The 21,610-nt window shown below is 37.1% G+C and overlaps 1 protein-coding gene across 3 annotated transcripts in view; it reads left to right on the top strand.

Annotated features, from left to right (window-relative positions):
- Nucleotides 1-21,610, top strand: part of NOL10 (nucleolar protein 10) — a 115,414-nt gene that overhangs the window by 14,840 nt on the left and 78,964 nt on the right. For all 3 annotated transcript variants that reach the window (XM_049902715.1, XM_049902713.1, XM_049902714.1), the window contains 5 exons: nucleotides 693-753; nucleotides 6,577-6,662; nucleotides 10,970-11,048; nucleotides 13,490-13,639; nucleotides 16,514-16,580. In XM_049902715.1, the coding sequence (XP_049758672.1) occupies nucleotides 693-753; nucleotides 6,577-6,662; nucleotides 10,970-11,048; nucleotides 13,490-13,639; nucleotides 16,514-16,580 (443 nt within the window). The remainder of the gene's footprint in view (nucleotides 1-692; nucleotides 754-6,576; nucleotides 6,663-10,969; nucleotides 11,049-13,489; nucleotides 13,640-16,513; nucleotides 16,581-21,610) is intronic.

The raw sequence follows: 21,610 nt of genomic DNA, 5'->3' as shown, positions 1-21,610 counted from the left end.
TCCAAGTAAGCTTTTGAGGATTTTTTTTTCACATTGACTTGAAATGCTGTTTTCGTTAAAGAAGAGTATAGTAATTTCAGGATCCGTTGTGGAATAATAAAAAGTTATCTGTTCTTTAGCTACATAGTCTCCTGTTCATAATAATAGCTACTGTTTTTCAAGTGTCTTCTGTTCCCTGGGCACTGTGCTGAGTATTTGACAGTTCTTTTTATTTAATTCTCACAACAACCCAATGAAGTAGGTGAAATAACCATTTTATAAGAAGAGGAATCAGTATACGCAACTAAGTAATTGACCTTAGACCAACATACGCACCTCAAGCTTGTCAGGTCTTAGGATTCTCATGGTTATAGTCCATGTTCTTTCAAGAATGCTACCTTGTCTTGGAAGAAAACAAATTGAGAAAATGAAATCAGGCTTTATTCTCATTAGTAGTGCTTCACAGGGAAGTCATTCCTTGTTCCATCAAGTAATAAGTATAGAGTATAACCCTGAGGACCAGAAACTCTGGTGACTGTGAGCCAAACACTTAACCCTTTGATGCCTTGGCATTTTTCGTTTGCAAATGAGTGAGAGAATCTACACATCTTCCTTCTGCACAGAATTTGAATTGGCTGGTCACTTAGAACGCTTATTAATCTCTCCTCTAAAGTGAATGTTAACTACTTTCTATCATCGCTTTACTGTTTTAGGGAGAATAATGTTTGCGACATAAATTCTGTACATGGCTTGTTTGCCACTGGTACGGTGGAGGTAAGCATATGTTGATTTTAGTTTTTAAAATATTTGTTTTGCGTTTGATAATGAATGGGGCTTTTAGTCATAGTTGCTTGGTTCCTTAGAGTAGGGCACTGATGAGACAACAGCCATTGGTTTGCTTTTCGTATTTGAACATTCATCTTTTCCTGCAGATACACAGCTCTTCCACCAATGTAGACTGTGCTCCATTGGGCGTCTGATTTGGCATGCATTTACACTGATCACCACACACTAGGTGAAAAGGAATAAGTAGCTGAGCACAGCCTGCCATCACTGCTGCGTCGCCAGCTCCAGGGGAGCGCTGTGGATAGTCACTCTTGTTTTTAATAGAAGGCGATATACCATGGAGACCAAACTCTCTGCTACTTATTAGATAGTTTTATGACTGTGAATTAAGTACTGTCCCCGAGAATTAGTTTCCCCACCCACGAAACAGAGATGATAATACTTACCTCACCAACTTAAGAGGTGTTGGTGAGAATCACAGGAAACCAACCTATATGAAAACTTAATACACTATAAAGGTATATAGGATATTGATATTTTACATACTGTATACCAAAAAAAAACAAAACCAAACCCTGAATCCGTTGCTGTCGAGTCGATTCTGACTCACAGCAACTCTATAGGACAGAGTAGAAGTGCCTCATAGGGTTTCCAAGGAGTGGCTGGTGGATTCGAACTGCTGACTTTTTGGTTAACAGCCGAGCTCTTAACCACTGTGCCACCAGAGCGCCTACATCCTACGGTATAACTTAGTATTTATTGAATGTTACTATATAGGATGTATATAGGACTTATGTAGTAGCATTCAATAAATACTGAATTATACCATAATACCTTTGAAGCAGAGTCCTTCATACTTGTCAAAAATTTTTCCTGATAAATACTCCTGATTTTAAAAAAGCAAATATGTCAAAAGTGTATAATAAAGAAATGTTATCTCATACCTTCTAGTCACCAAAGCCTGTATCCCAGAGGTAACTTATGGTTTGGACTGTGTCCTTTTGGGGTTTTCTTCTATGTATATGCAAATATGCACAGTACATATGTACGTGTTGTGGTGGTGGTAGTGGTGTGCCATGGAGTCGATTCTGACTCAGCAACCCTATAGGACGGAGTAGAGCTGCCCTACAGGGTTTCCTAGGCTGTAATTTTTTTTTTTTTTTTTAATTTTTATGGGGGAAGAAGATGCTAATCATTTCTCAAGCTAAAAGAATTGAAGTAAAAATTCAAGCCTCTACTTGGCTATATTGAAGGATCCTATGGGCAAAATATTGAACAGCACAGGAAGCATCAAAAGAAGATGGAAGGAATACACAGAGTCATTGTACCAAAAAGAGCTGGTCAGTGTTCAGCCATTTCAGGAGGTAGCATATGATCAAGAACTGATGGTACTGAAGGAAGAAGTCCAAGCTTCACTGAAGACATTGGTGAAAAACAAGGCTCCAGGAATTGATGGAATACCAATAGAGATATTTCAGTGAACAGATGCAATGGTGGAAGTGCTCACTTATCTATCCTGGCTAACCAACAGGAAGGGATTCATATTTGTTCCAGCAGGTGTTCCAGCAGCATGCAGAAATTATCAAACAATATCATTAACATTACACACAAGTAAAATTTTGCTGACAATAATTCAAAAACGGTTGCAGCAGTACATTGACAGCGAACTGCCAGAAGTTCAAGCCGGATTCAGAAGAGAAACAAGGGATGTCATTGCTGATGTCACATGATCTTGGCTGAAAGCAGAGAATACCAGAAAGATATTTACCTGTGATTTATTGACTCTGCTAAGGCATTTGACTGTGTGGATCATAACAAATTATGGATAACATCGCGAAGAATGGGCATTCCAGAACATTTAATTGTGCTCATGCAGAACCTGTGCATAGACCAAGAGGTAGTGGTTTGAACAGAACAAGGGGGTACTGTGTGGTTTAATATCAGGAAAGGTGTGTGTCAGGGTTGTATCCTTTCACCATACTTACTTAGTTTGTATGCCGGGCAAATAGTCTGAGAAGCCAGACTGTGTGAAGAAGAACGGGGCATAGGGATTGGAGAAAGACTCATTAACAACCTGCGATAATGCAGGTGATAAAACCTTGCTTGTTGGAATGAGGAGGACTTGAAACATTTACGGATGAAGATTAAAGACCACAGCCTTCAATATGGATTACACCTCAACATAAAAAAAAAAAAAAAATCCACACAACTGGACCAGTAAGCACCATCATGATAAACAGAAACTATTGAAGTTGTCAAGGATTTCATTTTACTTGGATCCATAATCAATGCCCTTGTAAGCAGCAGTCAAAAATTCAAATGATGTATTATTGCATTAGGCAAATCTGTTGCAAAAGACCTCTTTAAAATGTTAAAAAAACAAAGGTGTCACTTTGAGGACTAAGGTGTGCCTGACCCAAGCCTTGGTATTTTCAGTTACCTCATATGCATGTGAAAGCTGGACAGTGAATGAGGAAGACTGAAGAAGAATTGATGCCTTTGAATTACGGTGTTGGTGAAGAACATTGACTATACCACGGCCCACCAGGATAAAGAACAAATCTGTCTTGAAGGAAGTACAACCAGAATGCTCCTTGGAAGCGAGGATGACGAGACTTTGTCTCATGTACTTTGGACATGTCATCAGGAGAGACCAGTCCCTGGAGAAGGACATCATGCTTGATAAAGTGGAGGGTCAGGAGAGACTGTCAGTGAGGTGGATTGACACAGTGGCTGTAACAATGGACTAAAGTATAGCAATGATTTTGATGACCGTTTTTTGTTCTGTTGTACATGGGGTCGTTATGAGTCAGAACCTACTCAATGGAACCTAACAACAACAACAGTCTTTACAGAAGCAGACTGCCACATCTTCCTCCTGAGGCACCATGGGTGGATTCAAACTGCTGACCTTTTGGTTAGCCCCAAGGGCTTAACCATTTTGCCACCAGGGCTTCTTATATATATTTGTACATATTATATATTTAAAAGGTTTTTTACGAAATGAAATTATATCGTACGGTGGTTTGCCATCTTTATTTTTAACATAATAGCGCGTAATGAGCATCTCAGTACTTTGGTATATATAATGCTGAACTTATTTTTTGTAGGTTATTAAAACATTCTCATATGGACATAATTTAGGTTCCTTTACTCAAATTATTTTAGAGATATTAGAGATTATGATGTGAAATGGGACACATAAAGCATGTAACAGTATGTCGAGTGTGTTATAATACTGTTATGCCTAAATCAGGCCAATGAAGCATTCTCTTGGTAACTCATTGAGATTACCATGGAAAAGTTTTAAAATAGTTTTCATCAGGAAAAAACCAAAAAGAATCCATTGGCGCTGAGTCAGCGCCAACTCCTAGCAACCCTATAGGACAGAGTAGAACTGCCCCATAGGGTTTCCAAGGAGAGGCTGGCTGGTGGATTTGAACTGCCGACCTTTTGGTTAGCAGCCCAGCTTTTAAGCTAAGCTCTGAACCACTGTGGCACCAGAGCCCCGCCTTGAGAAAACAGTTTTTAAAAAGAGCCCTTTCAGAGTAATCTAGGCTAGATATCAAGAAACATGCTCTGCAAGAGAACTTAGGTGTTAGAAGTTAAATATTAGAACTCTTCCACCAACTGTTCTAAGACTAGCACTGTGTTTGTACAAATGTTTAGATAGTGCTGCCCTTAGGCTGGGGTTTCTGAAATGTCTTGATATTGGAAGCTTGAAAATTGATATGTGTAGTCAGACTAGACTTAAAAAGAATTAATTTTTACATTAATTATGATATGAGGATGCTGTAGGACCTGGCAGTATTCCGTTCTGTTGTACATAAGGTAGCTGTGAGTCAGAACTGACTGCACGGCATCTAACAACAATGATAATGTTGGATTTTGGTGTCTTTTTTGACAGCTGATGTTATTGTCAAAATCAAATAGTAAGTGCTTGCGTTTTGTGCTTTTTGAAGTACATCAGAGTGGAGGCTTTAGCAATAAAAATATTAAAATTTTGGTCATAGAAAGCCAGTATGGTTCAGATAGAATATTTTGTATTTATTCTGGAATTTATCGGTATACCATTTTGTTATTGAAATGTGACTTTTTTTATAGCCATAAAGTCAATTAAATTACTTTGAGAAGAGAGATTTACACTGGAACATTTGGAGTTACCTGTTGCATGATTTATTTCTCTTCCTCTATTCGTCTTTGTGACAGGCACGTTTGTAATACTATTGAAATATTAATGGTATCAAACTTCTAAGTATATTTGAGGTCTTACTTTTAAGACAGCTAATATATTGTCTAATTTTTTCCTTTGTGTGTGCTTATTTTATCATCACAAAATCCAACAATTCAGGAGAGTGCAAAGTGAGAAGAGTAGTTCAGTCCTCCCCTACTCCCGAACAGTGTCCTTCGGTAAACGCTGTTAGGAGTTTGCTCTGTGGCCTTTCAGAAGTTTTTCTGCTTGTACAATTTTTTTTTTTTTTAAACAAATGGGATCATACTTTTTTAATATATATGTATATTTTTTTACCTTTACAGGTTGCAGGTGTATTTCTAGTATATATGTATATCTACATGATTCTTTTTAATAGCTGTGTATTGTTCTGTCAAATGGATGTATTGCAGTTGCTTCCTTGCTCTGTAGTTTGCAATTCTTTTTTTCCCATCTTTTTAAAGTTAATTTTCCTTAGTTTTTTTTATTCATACTTCCAGAGAAGTTGAAAAGGTAGTTTAGTAATCACTTACATACCTTTTACACTTTTGCTTTCTCTAGAAAACAAATATATATATATTTGTCTCATATATATATGAACCATCAGAAAATAAATTACAAACATTATGACATTTTAGCCTTAAATACAGTAGTCCACCCGTTACACCCTTACCCGCAGGAGATACGTTTCCAGACCTCCCGTGGATGCCTGAAATCGTGGGTAGTACCAAACCCTGTATATATTATGATTTGACCTGTACCTACATACCTATGATAAAGTTCAGTTTATAAATTAGGCACAGTAAGAGATTAACAAAAATAATAAAAAAAGACCAATTATAACAATTTATTTTAGTAAAAACTATGAGAATGATGGAGTGGGATGGTGTGAGATTTCATCATGTTACGTACTCATTTAACATTTTCAAACCATGGTTGACCATGGGTGACTGAGACAGCGCAAAGTGAAACCGCAAATAGAGGGAGCTACTGAGCTTCAGAATACAGTCATGATACCATTATCATCCTTGAGACAGTATCGATATGATTTTATATATTAAATATTTAATATTGATACTATAATATTTACCATATTTAAATTTTCCTGGTTATTCCAAAAATGTCCTTCATAGCTGTTTTCCGCTCAATCCAGGATATAATCAAGGATCAGATATACCTTTTGGATCTTTTTCTTTAAATAGAGTTTTAAAAAATTATTATGAAGTAGTTCAGCTCATGCTAAAACATTTAAACAGTACTAAAAGGGTCACTATGAGTTGAATCGACTTGACAGCAATGGGTTTTGAGTTAAAAGGGTATAGGAGGAGCCCTGGTGGCACAGTGGCTAAGAGCTCGGCTGGTAACCAAAAAGGTCAGCAGTTACAATCCATCAACTGCTGCTTGGAAACCCTCTACTCTGTCCTGTAGCATCCCTGTGAATTGGAATTGACTCGATGGCCATGGGGGGAGGGGGGTATAAGGTAAAAAGTTAAATTTTTATTCCCCTTGAGATGATCACTGTTAACAAGTGTTTTTAAATTTGTATTTCTCTACAGCTTTTCTTTAGGTGCTGTTAAAATGATTGATTTTTGTTTGTTTAGGGTCGAGTGGAGTGCTGGGACCCAAGAGCTCGAAATAGAGTTGGCCTCCTAGACTGTGCATTGAGTAGCGTCACAGCAGATTCAGAGTAAGTGGAAGTTAAATGTTTATTTAATAAAATGCCTTGTAAATGTTCATCAGCTTCCCAGTTAAGCAAATGTTACCAATATACTAAATAATGTATGCAATAAAATAAATTGCTGAAGGACAAAGACCTTAAGTTCTGTATCCGAAGTTATATTTTGGGGATTGTTTTACTTAATCCTTTCCTGGATTTTTAAGTAGATAAGCCAGCTGAAATCACTTTGTAAATTACTGCACAGAACATCTCTGTAGCTGCAGTGGAATTTCGTTAAAACAAACATACTGCTGGAATTTATATTTCCAATTCTATCGAATCTGGTGATAGAACCAGGAATCCACCTCCGCCCCAACTAGCAAAAAGAAGATGTGCTTTAAATTACAGGTGACAAGAAGCAAACATTTTCAATATTTTCTTGTTCCTATTTTCCTAATTCCTGGATTTAAAATGATTAGACAAGTAATGCACACCTGGGGGAAAAACTGTAAAACAAAGTATAAGATTGAATTAAGTAAACAATACCGGTTCCCTGTCCTTTCCCTCCTCACCGGAGATGGTTGTTTTCTCACAGTTTGGTGTATAGTCTTTCATATATTCTTGTATGTTCATATTAACGCGTATACAGGTACATCATTTGCTTGGTCAGAGTCCTGATGTGGGATTATTTGCTGTGATCAACTCAAGGATGCCTTGTCTCTGGGATATTAATAGGCATAGTCGTGTGATTTTACTAGCATATAATCATTTCAGTGGATGAGATATTTATGTTACCGTATGGGATACTGGGTGTTTGGTGGGTAGCTACGGAAAGACTGTGAACCTTCTCAATTATCGAAAAATTTCAGTGATTTGCATTTTTCTGGGGGACAGGGTCTGTAGTTCTTTCTTTTAAAAAATCAGCCTATGTAAAGTATCCGTGAGGTAGAAAAAAGTTAAGAATCACCAAATTAGATGGTTCTGTGCCTGTATACATTTTTCATTATGTGGTAAATAATGAATGAATTAATTTTTTTTTTTTTTTTCATTTTTAATTGTAATGATGAAAGTGAGCACAGGAAGTTATTTCCTTTCTGACTATTGATATTGAGTGTTATTAAAATAATGTTAATGAATAAACTTTACTAATCATTTAAATTGGAAAATTTACTTATTCTGCATTTGTTAATGGAATAAACCAATGGAAAGTGCACATCAGTTATTTCATATGGGCATGAAAAGAAAATGAATCAGGTGCCTGCTTATTTTTAGGAAGTAGATAATCAAGTGAAAGATATTTAGGAAGCAGAGAAGTTGTTGTTTTCTCATTCTTAAACATTAACTTGTCTTTGAATTGAAATAAAGAGACTTGGGTTCTAGCACAGGTTCTGTCATTAATTGTGTCATCTTGAAAGTCATTTGAGAAAACAGGCCACCAGGAGTTATTTTTAGTATGTCTAAGACTATTTCTACCATAAATTTAATGACCGTGATAGCAGTAAAATTGTAGAAAATGTAAGGAAGAGATGTCAGAAAATAATTTCGACTGTAATCTTTAGAACCATGGGGGTATTTATTTTGTATATATATTTTAAAAATGGAAGGTTGATTCACAAACATTTTAGTGGCCTCTTTGTTCCTTGGTGGTGACATTTTCTGATGGCAGTTAAATAATGGCCCTTTTGATTTATTTTTAAAAATAATTGTGTTATTTTATAAAAAGGATTTATATTGTTAAAAAATGCTAAGTAGTTTTAAAAATGCAAAAAGGGAAGTAAAAACAATCATTACATGCACACAGGTAGCTATAACTATGAGTAACCAGACTGCTTTTGTTCATGAAGAACGTTTACAGTTTTTTATTACTGTATGCCTGTTTACGGTTCTATGATAATTTCCTGAGAGAAAATTTATAGAAATTGAACTCTTGGGTTAAAGAGTTCATGTTTTTAAGGTTTGTGATACACACTGCTGAATTGTTCATGGAAAATTTACATCATTTTAAACTTCTACTAGCATAGATAGAGTTCATATCCTCCCACTCTCCTTAGCCCAAGGCATCCAACATTGTGTTATTAGTAATACTAAAGTGATAGAAGGAACCTAGATATTCAGCAAGAGGATATTGGTTAAATAAAACTTGGTAGAAATAATACTTAACAGATGAAAAAACCCAAAAACCAAACCCGTTGCCGTCGAGTCAGGTCCAACTCATAGCGACCCTATAGGACAGAGTAGAACTGCCCCACAGAGTTTCCAGGGAGCGCCTGGTGCATTTGAACTGCCAGCCTTTCGGCTAGCAGCCGTAGCACTTAGCCACTACACCACCAGGGTTTCCAAGTTAACGGATAGCACTTTTTATTTGCCAGGTACTTTTCTAAGTTCTTTACAGATGTTAATTTATTTAATTCTCACAGCAAACCTTTGGTGCATATACTATCTATATCATAGATGAGAAAATATCCATTGATGGCATATGTACTACACTTTCTCCTCACGTATTGATTGTCTTGTTACTCAACATTTCAAATTTACAACAGTAGTAAAAAACCTGCTATGCAGCTGTTTTGCACATTAACAATGTATGTTGGACAGTAATGAACACTGGGGTACGAGATGAGAGTAATGCTGGCTTTGATGGTTAAGGCTGTGTGTCAGCTTGGCTGGGCCATGATTCTCAGTTGTTTGGCAGTTATGTAATGATGTAACCTGGCAGTTATGTAACGATGTAGTCATCCTCCGTTTCGTGATCCGATGCGGTCCTCCTCCATTTTCACATAACACTGAGTTTGCATAATGACCTGGTCTTTGGAAACTAATCATGGCACTAAGTGTAGATAAGGTGCATAGCAGTTGCATATATACTGTATGGTCTTGAAGAATTATGGTCACAAGCATGTTTATTACCAGGGAGGGATGTTCATAATACACTATGAAGTGGCAAGCAAATTATACAGTTGCCTGTAAAGTTTTATCAAATTTTTATAAGGAAAAAACTGAACACATATGTATAATCACAGGAAAAAAATGTGGAAGTGCATCAAAATGTTAGCAATAGTTTTTCTTGCTGCTTTAGTCTCAGCTGACTTTATTTATTTATTATGCTTACTTTTTTTCTCTGCACAAACATAAGCTGTCACCTCTGTTGTTTAACAAAGTTCTGGAAGATGGGGCCAATATAAAAAGAGAAGAAACAAGTGTTAATACTGGAAAGGGAAGGGCAGGTTATCACTATTTGCAGATGATATGATTTTGTGCCAGAGAAACCCAGTAGAATCAACTGAAAAATTCTAAGAACTAGGGTGGGAGTTTGGTTACAAAATAAATGTATACAAATCAGTGTGACCTTGGCATTTATCAGCAATATCCAGTTAGAAAAATTATGATGAAAAAAAGCTTTCATTTCGAACAATAAAAATTATAAAATAGCTGAAGGATAAACTTAATAAGTACCTATCTGAAGAAAGTGACAACATTTTGTTAAAAACCAAAGTTTGAATAAGTAGAGAAAAATAACCTATATTGAAATACAATTCTAAAGTTCATTTTGAAGAGTACATGAGCAAAAATGATGTGGACATGAGCCACAAGATTCCAAACAGATGTATCAGTGTAGTTACTGGCTGAGACTTTAGGTGGCATAAGAGACTTGATGATACTAATAGTCAACAACCTGGACTGGAAGTTCTGGTCCAAGGACCTGTAGACAGTACATGTTGAAATCAGAGCTGTTGTCTCTTCTGACTTTTCATCTACCACTCTTTCCACCACAGATCGTTGCTCTCAGCACTGATAGTCCTGACTGGGAATGAGAAACATATTCCAGAGTTGTAGCTGTAACTATTCATTCTGTCTTTGATCCTTATGGAGGCTCTGGGGTCTCCACTGGGGCCTAGTCTTTTAGTTAAGCTTGACATGACTAACTTTAAAGTGGAAATGGATGTGATCATGCCCAAATGTAAAATTGTTTCTTCTTTGTAAAAAAAAAAAAAATTTCTGTGAATACCTTATTCTGGCTGAGTAGGAGGATATTGTCATACTTTTCAATTGGTTTTATGTTTCCCAGTAACTTTTTTTTGTTCGTTTGTCTGTTGCTACTTAAGACTATTTCTTATATTTTTTCAAGAAGATAATTTACAGATTTTAAAAGGTAGATCACGCTTGTATGTTAAGCTTATTTTTTATTATGAAAGTTTGGAGGCAGTTAAAAAAAAATAAATAGAAGGCTGGAAATGTGATTTTCCTTGTGAGACTTGAAATGAAAATTAGTAATGAGCTTGTTACTCAGAGGGAGTTTTGGTCTTGTATACATAGAACACAAGTATTCTGCCTTTCAGGATAAACAGTTTACCAACAATCTCAGCTTTGAAATTCAATGGCGCCTTGACCATGGCAGTTGGAACATCCACAGGGCAGGTAAGCTTCCTTGAGTTGGAAATTAGGATTCTATGTAAGGTGGGAAACATCCATACGTCTATGAACCAGGCAAGCTGAAAAATGAAGTATTATTGTTTAGGCCATAGTGGAGGGGCATGCCAGTACGTCAGCTTCTTCTAGCACCTTGAGAAGTTTGGGTTCTGGCCTTGGTGGTTGGTCAGAGAGGCTGTAGAGCTGTAGCTGCAGTCAGGTAGGCCTCAGTTCCCTTGGCAGTGGTTAGGAACAACATCTTTGAGTGTATGTGGAACAGAGTTCTTTGGTCAAAAAAGTTTGTGAATCTCTCTTAGAGATTTCACAGTGCACTGAAATACATATTGAAGGCTCTGAGAATTCCTGTAGTCAAGAAATTTGTTTAAAATGTATTTCCAAGATTTACTTGCCCAAGGAACCTTTTTTCATATAGCACCAGTAACTACATGCCATGCAGTGAATGGCAGAATAAACCAAAAACCAAAACCAAACCCACCGTTGGCGAGTCAATTCCAACTCATAGTGACCCCGTAGGACAGAGTAGAACTGCCTATAGGGTTTCCAAAGCTATTAATCTTTATGGAAGCAGACTGCCACATCTTTCACCCACGGAGAGGCTGGTGGATTTGAACTGCCGATCTTTTGGTTAGTGCAGAGTGCTTTAACCATTGTGCCATAAATCAGGGCGCCTTGTTAGTAGAATCCACCTTAGAAAATGCTCGTCTGAGGAGTAGGAATGAAATAGTTGCAGAGAATTAATCTGGTTCATTCTTTTTCTCATTTTTCTTTGTCTACATGTAATTAAATTTTTATTAATTTTGATTATTTTTTCTTTTTTTCTGTAAATCTCTGAAAAGATGGTCTAATACAGGCCAGCAGGAGACCCTGCCCAGCAGGCAAGCCCCTTGAGAAAAGAGAGTGAGTGTAAGAAGGCACTTGCTGTCTTGAAGTTTACCGTTTCTTTCTAATCCCCGCCTACCTATGGGAGGACTGTGGCCAGAACAGGCAAATATCTCTGTGTGTGATTGAGATAGATTAGTTCCTGCGGCCCACAGGTCTTCCTTTCTACTCAAGGTTCACAGTCTTCAACAAAGCGACAAAGCTTCCAATGGCAGTAAAAAAAAAAATTCCAGCATTTAAAAAGCATGAATATTGATGAAGTAAAAATAGTTTATTTTTATTTTATGGAAAAGAACTTGTTGATTCTTTTGGATTAAGTGAAAAATTCTGTGTAATTCTATCTCGGAAGCATTTAACTTCATGCTGACTTTAAGCGACTTACCCAGTAGAAATTGCGTTACATGTGTAAGGACTCTGAGTTGGGCCATAATTGGAAATACCAATTTGGAAAGATTGAAAACAAGTGGCTAAGTTCTTCTTTACAACTTTTCAAAGAGTAATATATATTTGAGTATGATTGAATAAGATTTATGTTAAAATCCCATACCTACTGGATATTCACTGTGTGCTTTGTCTTATGCTGTTGTCACATATATTATTCTATTTAATTATTTTAACAGCAAATCAGTCATCCACCCACGCATGCATCCACGCTTGCATGCATCTGTCATCTATCCTTCTGCACACTAGTGTAACAGAATGGAATGAACTTAGTATTGATAGCAAGCAGAAAACTTAGAATTCTCTAACTCCTAGACGTATTTAAGAAATGATAGTTGTCTGAAGGAAGGCTGATTTGAATGTCTGTTTCTATGAGTAATGGAAGGCCTGGAGGTGCAGTGGTTAAGAGTTTGGCTGCTAACCAAAAGGTCTGCTATTTGAATCCACCAGCCCCTCCGTGGAAACTCTGTGGGGCAGTTCTACTCAGTCCTATAGGGTTGCTATGAGTCAAAATTGACTCAATAGCAATGGGTTTATGGGTTTTTGGCTCCCCCTAAGTCCCATCTTCATTAACAGGTATCAAGGAAGAGGTTACACATTTGTAAGTTTTTCCTACCTCCAGAGGGGGGTCTAAGACTCTGCCTCCAGTAGATTTATTTCCCCCATCATCCTGAGTCAAGAGGGGATCTGTCACCTGGGACTAAGACCTTGCTTCCTCAGACCCTGTTGCCTCTAATGACAGGGTCGGAAGAGACGCCCTCCACAATAGTCAAAGCCTCAACCACACCATTCTTCTTGAATATACCAAAAATGTCTTCATTCAACTCGACAGCAACGGGTATCTTCATTATGCCTTTCACTTCTGTTTGTGTTACTAGGACAGTGCTGGTATATAGTATGCCCTCAGTGTATGTTTGTTGAATTAATGAATGAAACAAATTATGACTGACTTTAGAATCTTAGCACCCTGAGTAAGGGCGTTCATTGTGTTCATAAACAGATAGTGAAACAAATAAATAGCAGTCATTAGAAGTTTTAAATGTTTCTTTTTGAGATAAAATATTTAGTTTGTTTAAGCAGAAATAACTTTTTCTTTTTTTATCTTTTAGGTTTTATTATATGATCTTCGATCTGATAAGCCATTGCTAGTTAAGGATCACCAGTATGGTCTGCCCATTAAGTCAGTTCGTTTCCAGGAGTCATTAGATTTAATTTTATCTGCAGATTCTCGAATTATCAAAATGTGGGATAAGAACTCAGTAAGTACTTTTTGTTGAAAATACTCACTTATTTGCTTGTTTTCCTAATATTTTCTTTCCATTGCCTTATTTTAGTTATGTGGGTTCTTGAGATAAAGATACTGAGTATCCGTTTGTGAATTTAGTGGGAAATCAGTTACTGCAGGATAGGTAACATCTATACTCAGATAAAGCAGTCATGATTGCTCTCTTTTTATTAAAGAAATTTTTCTGTTTTGCAAGAACTGGCATGTTTATGTAGATACTCAGGTAGAGAATAAACTTTTAAAAAGTCGATCTATGAGAAATCCCCCTAGATCTTGAGGCTCTTTCACAATTTTAGAAACGTTTTTATGAGTTACAGATTATCTTGTCATATCAGTATCATGATGCCTACTAATTTCATCCCCTTTCTCTATTTCAAACAATTGAATTTTAAAGAGATCACACCTTTACAATAATTTCTTGAAAGTATTTTCTTAAGAATGTCTAATACTCTATTCCCTCAACTCCAAGCATTGAAAAGTAACTATAAATCTGTCTTGCTGATTTTAACCTACCTTCTTTTCATTTTACATTTTAAAACTTAAGTATTTGAGAGAATAGTAAAAGGTTACTTCATCAAATAAATGGGAAAAATACATTCTGTGTAGCAGTTGCTTTTAAGAGTTCTTTGCATTTAGTTAATTGGAATTTAGCATCTTAGTCTGAACAATGTATCACTGGTTTTTCTGTTTGTTTTTGAGATACAGGGGATGGAAGACCCACCAGCTTTAGCATTAGTTGCCAGAGGGCAAGTGTCTGTCTTTTCTGTGGGCGTTAACAGGTGCTATAGAGAATCCCATTACCATCCAACCTGTCAGAATCCCTGGCTTCTTGTACCATTACTTTCCTTTTATTTCACTTTGTTAACTCCCAGAGTATTGACCTTCTGAGCTTACTCTCTTTGTCCCTCTGAGTCTGCTGGCAGAGATTCAGAGCTACCCTCAAGGTATGTTTGGCCTCTCTCATAGTGCCTTGTGACTCTAATTTATATTAAGGAGAAAAGAATGTGTTTCCAGCTTTTCTAAATCCTTGGAAAAATTACCCTGATGATTTCCCAGAACCTCCTTTGCTGTTTGCATTTGTTGGCTTTGGATTTGAAAATTTTCTAGGAAAATTTATTCTCCTTCTGTGCTGTTTTGGACCAGAATTTTCTCTGCCCTTTTTCTGGCAATCCAAACTAATTTACTTTAAAACAATATTTATTGTTAATACCATAAATTTTTGTTGTTTAAAAATTCATAAAATACTGATAAAGTAGAAGTTATACTCGACCGTGCTTCTGTCCTTAGGTAATAATGACTCCCTAAATGTAATAATGGCTGTTACATTAGGTGTTTCTTCCAGACCCTTTAACTGTTGCACGTTGTTGTTATTGTGTGCCGTGGAACCAGTTCCAATTCATAGCGATCTTATATGACAGTAGGACTGCCGCATAGGGTTTCTTCGGCTGTAATCTTTATCGGAGCAGATGGCCAGGTTTTTTCTTCTGCGGAGCGGCTGGTGGTTTTGAACTACCAGCCCTTCGGTTAGCAGCTGAGTGCTTAACCATTGCGCCACTGAGGCTCTTTTAACTGTTGTATAGTTTTTCATGATGTCGCTATATTATTTAACAGTGGCACCTTTTTGCTTTTGTTCCATGTTATTATACCTCCTTTTCTCTCCATTTTTTCCCCCTTCTTTTCTCCGTATTTCTTTGGATTTTGGGAGGAAAGAGCTAGATGTGTGAATTTCACCATTTGTCTTGAATTAGGATGTTACTGCTGTTTTTAATTGAGCCTGAACTAACCATCTTCACCATGCTTTACACTTCTCCTTTTGCCACAGGTGGCCACAGCCTGGGTCCTTGAGTGGTGCAGACAATTAAATGCTCGACTTAGGTGAAAGGCCACAGCCTCAGAAACTCTGTGGAGCAGTTCTACTCTGTACCCATGGAGTCCCCATGAGCCTGAATTGATTTCAGTGGCAACTAACAACAACAGAACAAGAGTCACAGCCTGGTGCCAGTCTTCTAATAATGACTTATAAATGCAGAAGGGAGTAGTAATTTTCATTATCAGCTCTTGAAATCATCGTGCTATAATTGCTACAGTAAATTTTATTTTGGCATTTTGTTTCTTATGACTAAATAACTTCCTCTTGCCAACACCCAGATTAGTTGGTTTGGCTTGCCTTGCTTTCCTTGTTTATCTTTTCCTTTACCTTTCCCCACACCCATCTTCTTCTGTCTTTTTTTCTTTTGCTTTCCCTCTCTTAATTTTTTTAAACTTAGTATATTTCCCCCACACTGAAGATAAAGATTTTTAGCTTTAACTAAATAATATTAAAACCTACTATATTCATAGGATTTTGCTGTGTAAGTTATTTATATCCATTATCTTACTTGATTTTCCTCAAAACCTTGTAATACTGGAACAGCAGATACTGTCCTCACTTTACCATATTGGCCATGTCTCCTTCTTTGGTGGTTTTGAGTACAGTTTAAGTAGGGTCTGTTTTCTAGATTATGAGGATTTTTCTTTTAAAAAGTTGATGCACAACTTTAAGTTTTATCCATTTCCACTGTGAAGACATTTTGTTAAATCTTTGTGTTTATGTTTTTGGACAAGTCCCCTCTCCTCTCTGGGCCTCAGTTTCCCCACCTCTACAATAAGAGCATTTGATACATTGATAAGATGAATTCTCTAAGATCCTTTTAAACTTCAATCCTGTTATTTCAGTTGTGTGATTTTATTTTTTTACATAGTGGTAGTGATTAGGTTATGCATTCAGTTTATTTTCTCTGTGTGACAGTGCCAAAAGTTGTCTTCCTTTAATTTATTTCAGTGATTCCTTTTTTTGCTTACTCTGTAGGGGAAAATATTTACTTCCTTGGAGCCAGAACATGACATTAATGATGTCTGCCTCTATCCCAACTCAGGTATGCGTTATGTAGTAAATGGTCCTTCAATGATAGGCTATACTTTATTGGATTTTAAACTCATTTTATTTTTTAAGACAGGGTTTGGCTTGGTCAGGACACTTACTGAATATTGTATTTACTGGGAAAAATCAAGAGCAGGAAGTGGTATGGATGACTCAGTAAATGGCACTCTTCATGACTCAGATCTCAGCCAGCCTAGCTATTAGTAGAAACTATTAACAACGTATTGGTAGGTGGCAGGTGAAATGCTATTTTAGTTTTTAGCTCTTTTATATGATTAGTAATAAATAGTGTGTGCTAATTGCAGAAATTGAGGTCAGGGATTGGAGAAGGCTGAAGTTGTCTAATAATATACAATGGCTTATGAAGCCATGGGCTTTGGTGTGTTCTGTGTTGTACACTGTTCAGCAAATTATGTGACAGATTCTGAGATTTAACAGTACCTTCAAAGCAAATCTATGAAGATTTTGGGGTATATGAGAAAAATGAGAGCAGTTCCCACTGTCAAGGAAGTACTCTGGGGACTGCAGTACCCAGATAACCTTGATAGAGGGATACAAGGCACAGCATGGACGGTTCCGTTGTGTAGGTACAGACGCACTTTGTCAACATGTTAGAGTGGTTTCAACCAGAGCAACTAAGAAGATTATAGAGAAGGTTTTTATCTGCATCACGTTTTGAATGGTGAATGAGACTTGGTTAGATGGAGTTGAAGGATGAGGTGATCTATAGGAGAGAACAGTATAAAAGGAAGAGCTAAAAGGATAGGCTGCATAGGGCTTGTTTGGAAAAGGTGAGGACCCTCATGTGACTGGAACTCTCTCTGGTGGCTGTGGGAGAGCTGAAGTGGAAATTAAGTGTAAGGGTAAATAGGTTGTGGGGGCACTTGAATGACCTGCTGAATTGGTTCGGCTTTATTTATAATCAGAGAGGACCTTCTCGGGCTGTGCTTTAGAAAGGTAATTCAGCCATAATGTAAAGGGTAGATTGGTTTTGAACCAAAATGATTAGGAATAGAATAATACTATGGCCTAAAATAGGCAGTATAAGACAGCAAGTGTGGAAAGAAAGATGGTTTTGTTTTTTTGAACGTTTTGCATGTTAGGAGGTGATGGGACAGTGATGTAGCAGGACCTGGCAGAGGATCTCAAACCTGGCAGTCCATCAGAATTACCTGGGGAAATTTTAAAAAAGTACAAATCCTTTAGCCTAGTCCCAGATGTACTGACTCAGACTATTAGGGGTAGGGCCCAGAAATTGCTATTTTTAACAGACTTCCCAAGTGATTCTTATGTAGTAAGCCCTGCACTAATCCATGGTCCAGTATGGTAGAAAATATGAGCTCAAGATAAGCAGGTCTACAGTGTAAATTTTTGAGACATGCAAATAGAGGTTATCTCAGAAGTGGGAATGAGTGAGATTACCGATGGAGGACATGTGGAGTGAGACAAGAAGGGGCAGAACATGAGAGTTTGTTTAGAGGGAGAATGAGGAGCCACCTGAGAAATTTAACAGTGACATGATGACAGGGAAAGAGCCAATAGTTTTTGAAGTGTAACAAGCTAAGAGAGGAGAGGTTCAGTCGCCATCGATCAGCAAATATTAAGTATTACAGAAGCTGAGGCAGGAAGGACAGAACCGAGATGTTATTGGATGCTACTGTGTTGCCAATCTAGGTGATGGGTGCCATTACATACATTTTTCATTTAATTTTTTTATAGCCCTGTGTCGTCAGTGGCACAGCCCTGGTGGCATAGTGGTTAAGAGCTTGACTGCTAACGAAAAGGTCGGCGGTCCAGATCCACTAGCTGCTCCTTGGAAACCCTATGGGGCAGTTCTGCTCTGTCCTATAGGGTCGCAAGGAGTCGAAATTGACTTGACAGTGGTGGGTTTTTTGTTTTCCTGAAAAAGATGAGAATCCGTGGGCCTTTGTAATTAGCATTTCATTGGTGGTAGTTGAGAGGATTTTATTATAATGCTGGAGGTGAAGTCAAATTATGGTGAGTTGAGGAATAAATTGCCAACAAGGATGCTAGGCTCCTAGTAGAAGGCATTGGAATGGTCTAAAATGGGGTCTGAGTTAAATAATAAGGTGAGTAAAACCAGGTGGATTTGAGGTTGGAACAAGGAGGAAGAGCAGGTTTAGCCGGATTGAAGGAATGAGTTTGGAGGATGGCAGATAGTGGTGAGAGAAATTCTAGAGCGTACTCTCTAGTTTAGTAGCCACTAGCCACATGTGGCCATTAAGAACCTGAAATGTGACTAGTTTGAATTAAGATATGCTGCAAGTATAAAATATACACCAGATTTCAAAGACATTGTACCAAAAAAAGTAAAATAGTTCATTAATAATTTTTTATACTGATTACACGTTGAAATGATAATATTTGGACGTATTGGGTGAAGTAAAATATATTAATATTTTACCTTTTTCGCTCCTTTTAATGTAGCTACTAAACGTTTAAACTCACTTATGTGGCTCTCAGAAGATACTTCTTTTGGTTGGTATTGGCTAGACTTTGAGATCTTTAAAGAGTTTTGGACAGTGGTGAGGTACAAGGTATTACTAGTGCTTGTGCTTGGCTCAAGTGGAGTGGGGATTATTGAGCCTAGTAAGCTGCCTGGATTTTTCCACTGTAACCAAGAATGCAGAGGCCCAACGAGGCACCTGCTGAAGCAAGTGCCAGTCTGTTAACTCGCCTGGCTGCGTGTATTCCAGGCTGCTGTGCCTGTGCACTCGTTGTCCGTTCCCTGAGCAGGGCTAAACGTTGAACTCTATTTGTGGTCAGCTTTACATTTCTGACCTTTCAAGGTCAACTCTTGTGGATCCTCTGCCTGCCATCTTTAGTGGACGTAAACATCTGTTAAATCCACGAAGTGTGAGACTGCTTGGCAAGGGATCCTCTTTCTGAAAATGCTTAAGCTTTCTCAAGCTGTAAAGAAACCCATTCTTAAAATTCCATCAGTGATCAAGGTTGTTGGAATTACAAGGACTGAGGAGAGTGAGGCTTACATATATATTAGAGGGGAAGGGCTCTTGTCCTAGGTCACTGCTGAGTCTGAGGCATAAAATGGAGTTGAAAGGCTGCTGATCATTCATTTAGGATCTCTGGAAACCCAACTATATTTTTTTTCTATTCAGTCTTAAGACCGAAAATGATTTTATTTTCTCATGATAAAAATAATACAAGCTTCATAATGAAAATTCAGAGTCTTTATTTCTGGGGAAAATATCCAGGACATTTATTTAATAAAGATCATTATGTTTATAATATTTTAATTGTGTGAGCATTTATAGTATTCCAATTTTGATAATTAATAAGTTAATTTTAAGAAAAAGCGTTTAACAATTTGGAAAAAAGACCTTCTTAACGATAGCATTTATAAAATCGTCTATACCAGGGGTTGGCAAACTGCAATCTGTGGACCAAATCCAGCCCACCACCTGTTTTTGTTTGGCCTGTGAGCTAAGAAAGTTTTAAATTTTTAAACGCTTGAAAAAAAAATCCAAAGAAGAATACTGTTTTATTACATGTGGAAATAATACAAAATCCAAATTTTAATGTCTTTCATCATAAAGAACGTTTTGTGCAAACACAGTCACACTCATTCATTTATGCCATGCCTGTCGCTGCTTCTGCCAGACTGCAGCAGAGTTGAGCAGTTGCCACAGTAACCATTTGGCCCACAAAGCCTAAAATATTTACTACTTGGCTATTTATAGAAAAAGATGGATGACTTCTGGTCTGTTAACTAATTTCGTAGAAAGGAAAGGTCACTTTATCCCCAGTCTCTTCCCTTCCCCCCTCCAGTTTTGACAGTTTTATTGAGATATGTTTGACATACCATAAAATTCGTCTGTTTTAAGTGTACACTTCAATAGCTTGTAGTATATTCACAGAGTTGTACAATATCACCACTGTCTAATTTTAGAGCATTTTCATCACCCCAAAAAGAAACCCCATGCACATTAGAATTCATTCTCCATTTTCCACCAACCTTCCCAACCCTATGCAACCAGTAATCTACTTTCTGTCTGTAGGATTTGCCTATTCTGGACATTTCACATAAATGGACTTATACAATATGTGGCATTTTGTGATGGGGTTCTTTTACTTAGCATAATGTTTTCAAATTTCATCCATGTTGTTGCATGCATCAGTACTTGTATGTAATTTTGAGTCGGCCTTCTTACGCTAAGCACAATGCATTTGAGATTCATGCCGGTTGTTGTATATATAAATAGCTCATTTCTTTTTATTGCTGAGCAGTAGTCTGCTGTTTGACTTGCACTTCAGTTTGTTCATCCATTCGCTAGATAAGTGACCTTTAGGTTGTTTCTGATTTTTGGAGTTAAAGAATAAAGCTGCCATAAACATTTCCGTACATGTTTTGGTGTGAACCTAAGTTTTTAATTACTCTAGTAATATGGTCTTATGGTAAGTATATGTTTAACATCCTAAGAAACTCTGAAAATGTTTTCAAAAGTAGCTATTCCATTTTGCTTTCGCACCAGCAATATCTCAGAGTCCCAGTTGCTCCACGCCTTCTCCCTCACTTGGTATGTCAGTTTATTTTTTAAAATTTAGCCATTCTAAAATATGGGTAGAAGTTTCTCGTATTTTTTTTTTAATTTGTAGTTTTAATTTGCCTTTCTCTAATGACTAATGATGTTGAGTATCTTTTTTAGTACTTACTATCTATATTTCTTCTTTATCAAAGTGTCTGTTCAAATCCTTTACCCGTTGTTATTAGGTTGCTTATTTTCTTATTGTTGAATTTTGAGAGTGCTTTAAGTTTTTTTAAAGTAAAAAAATTTTTTTTATGGTAAAATACATGTAACAAAAATTTTGTGATTTTACCCGTTTAAAAATTTTTTTATTGTGTTTTAGGTGAAAGTTTACAGCGCGAATTGGTTTCTCATTAAATTTATACACAAACTGTTTTTTGACTTTGGTTGCCGTCCCCAGAGTGTGCCAGCACTCTTCCCCTTTCCTTTTGCACCCCACGTTCCTGTGTCCATTCAT

The sequence above is a fragment of the Elephas maximus genome, chromosome 12 (genome assembly GCF_024166365.1).
Source record: "Elephas maximus indicus isolate mEleMax1 chromosome 12, mEleMax1 primary haplotype, whole genome shotgun sequence".
Lineage (NCBI taxonomy): Eukaryota > Metazoa > Chordata > Mammalia > Proboscidea > Elephantidae > Elephas > Elephas maximus.
The sequence above is the reverse complement of the archived record's forward strand: the minus strand, read 5'-3'. Positions and strand labels throughout refer to the sequence as shown.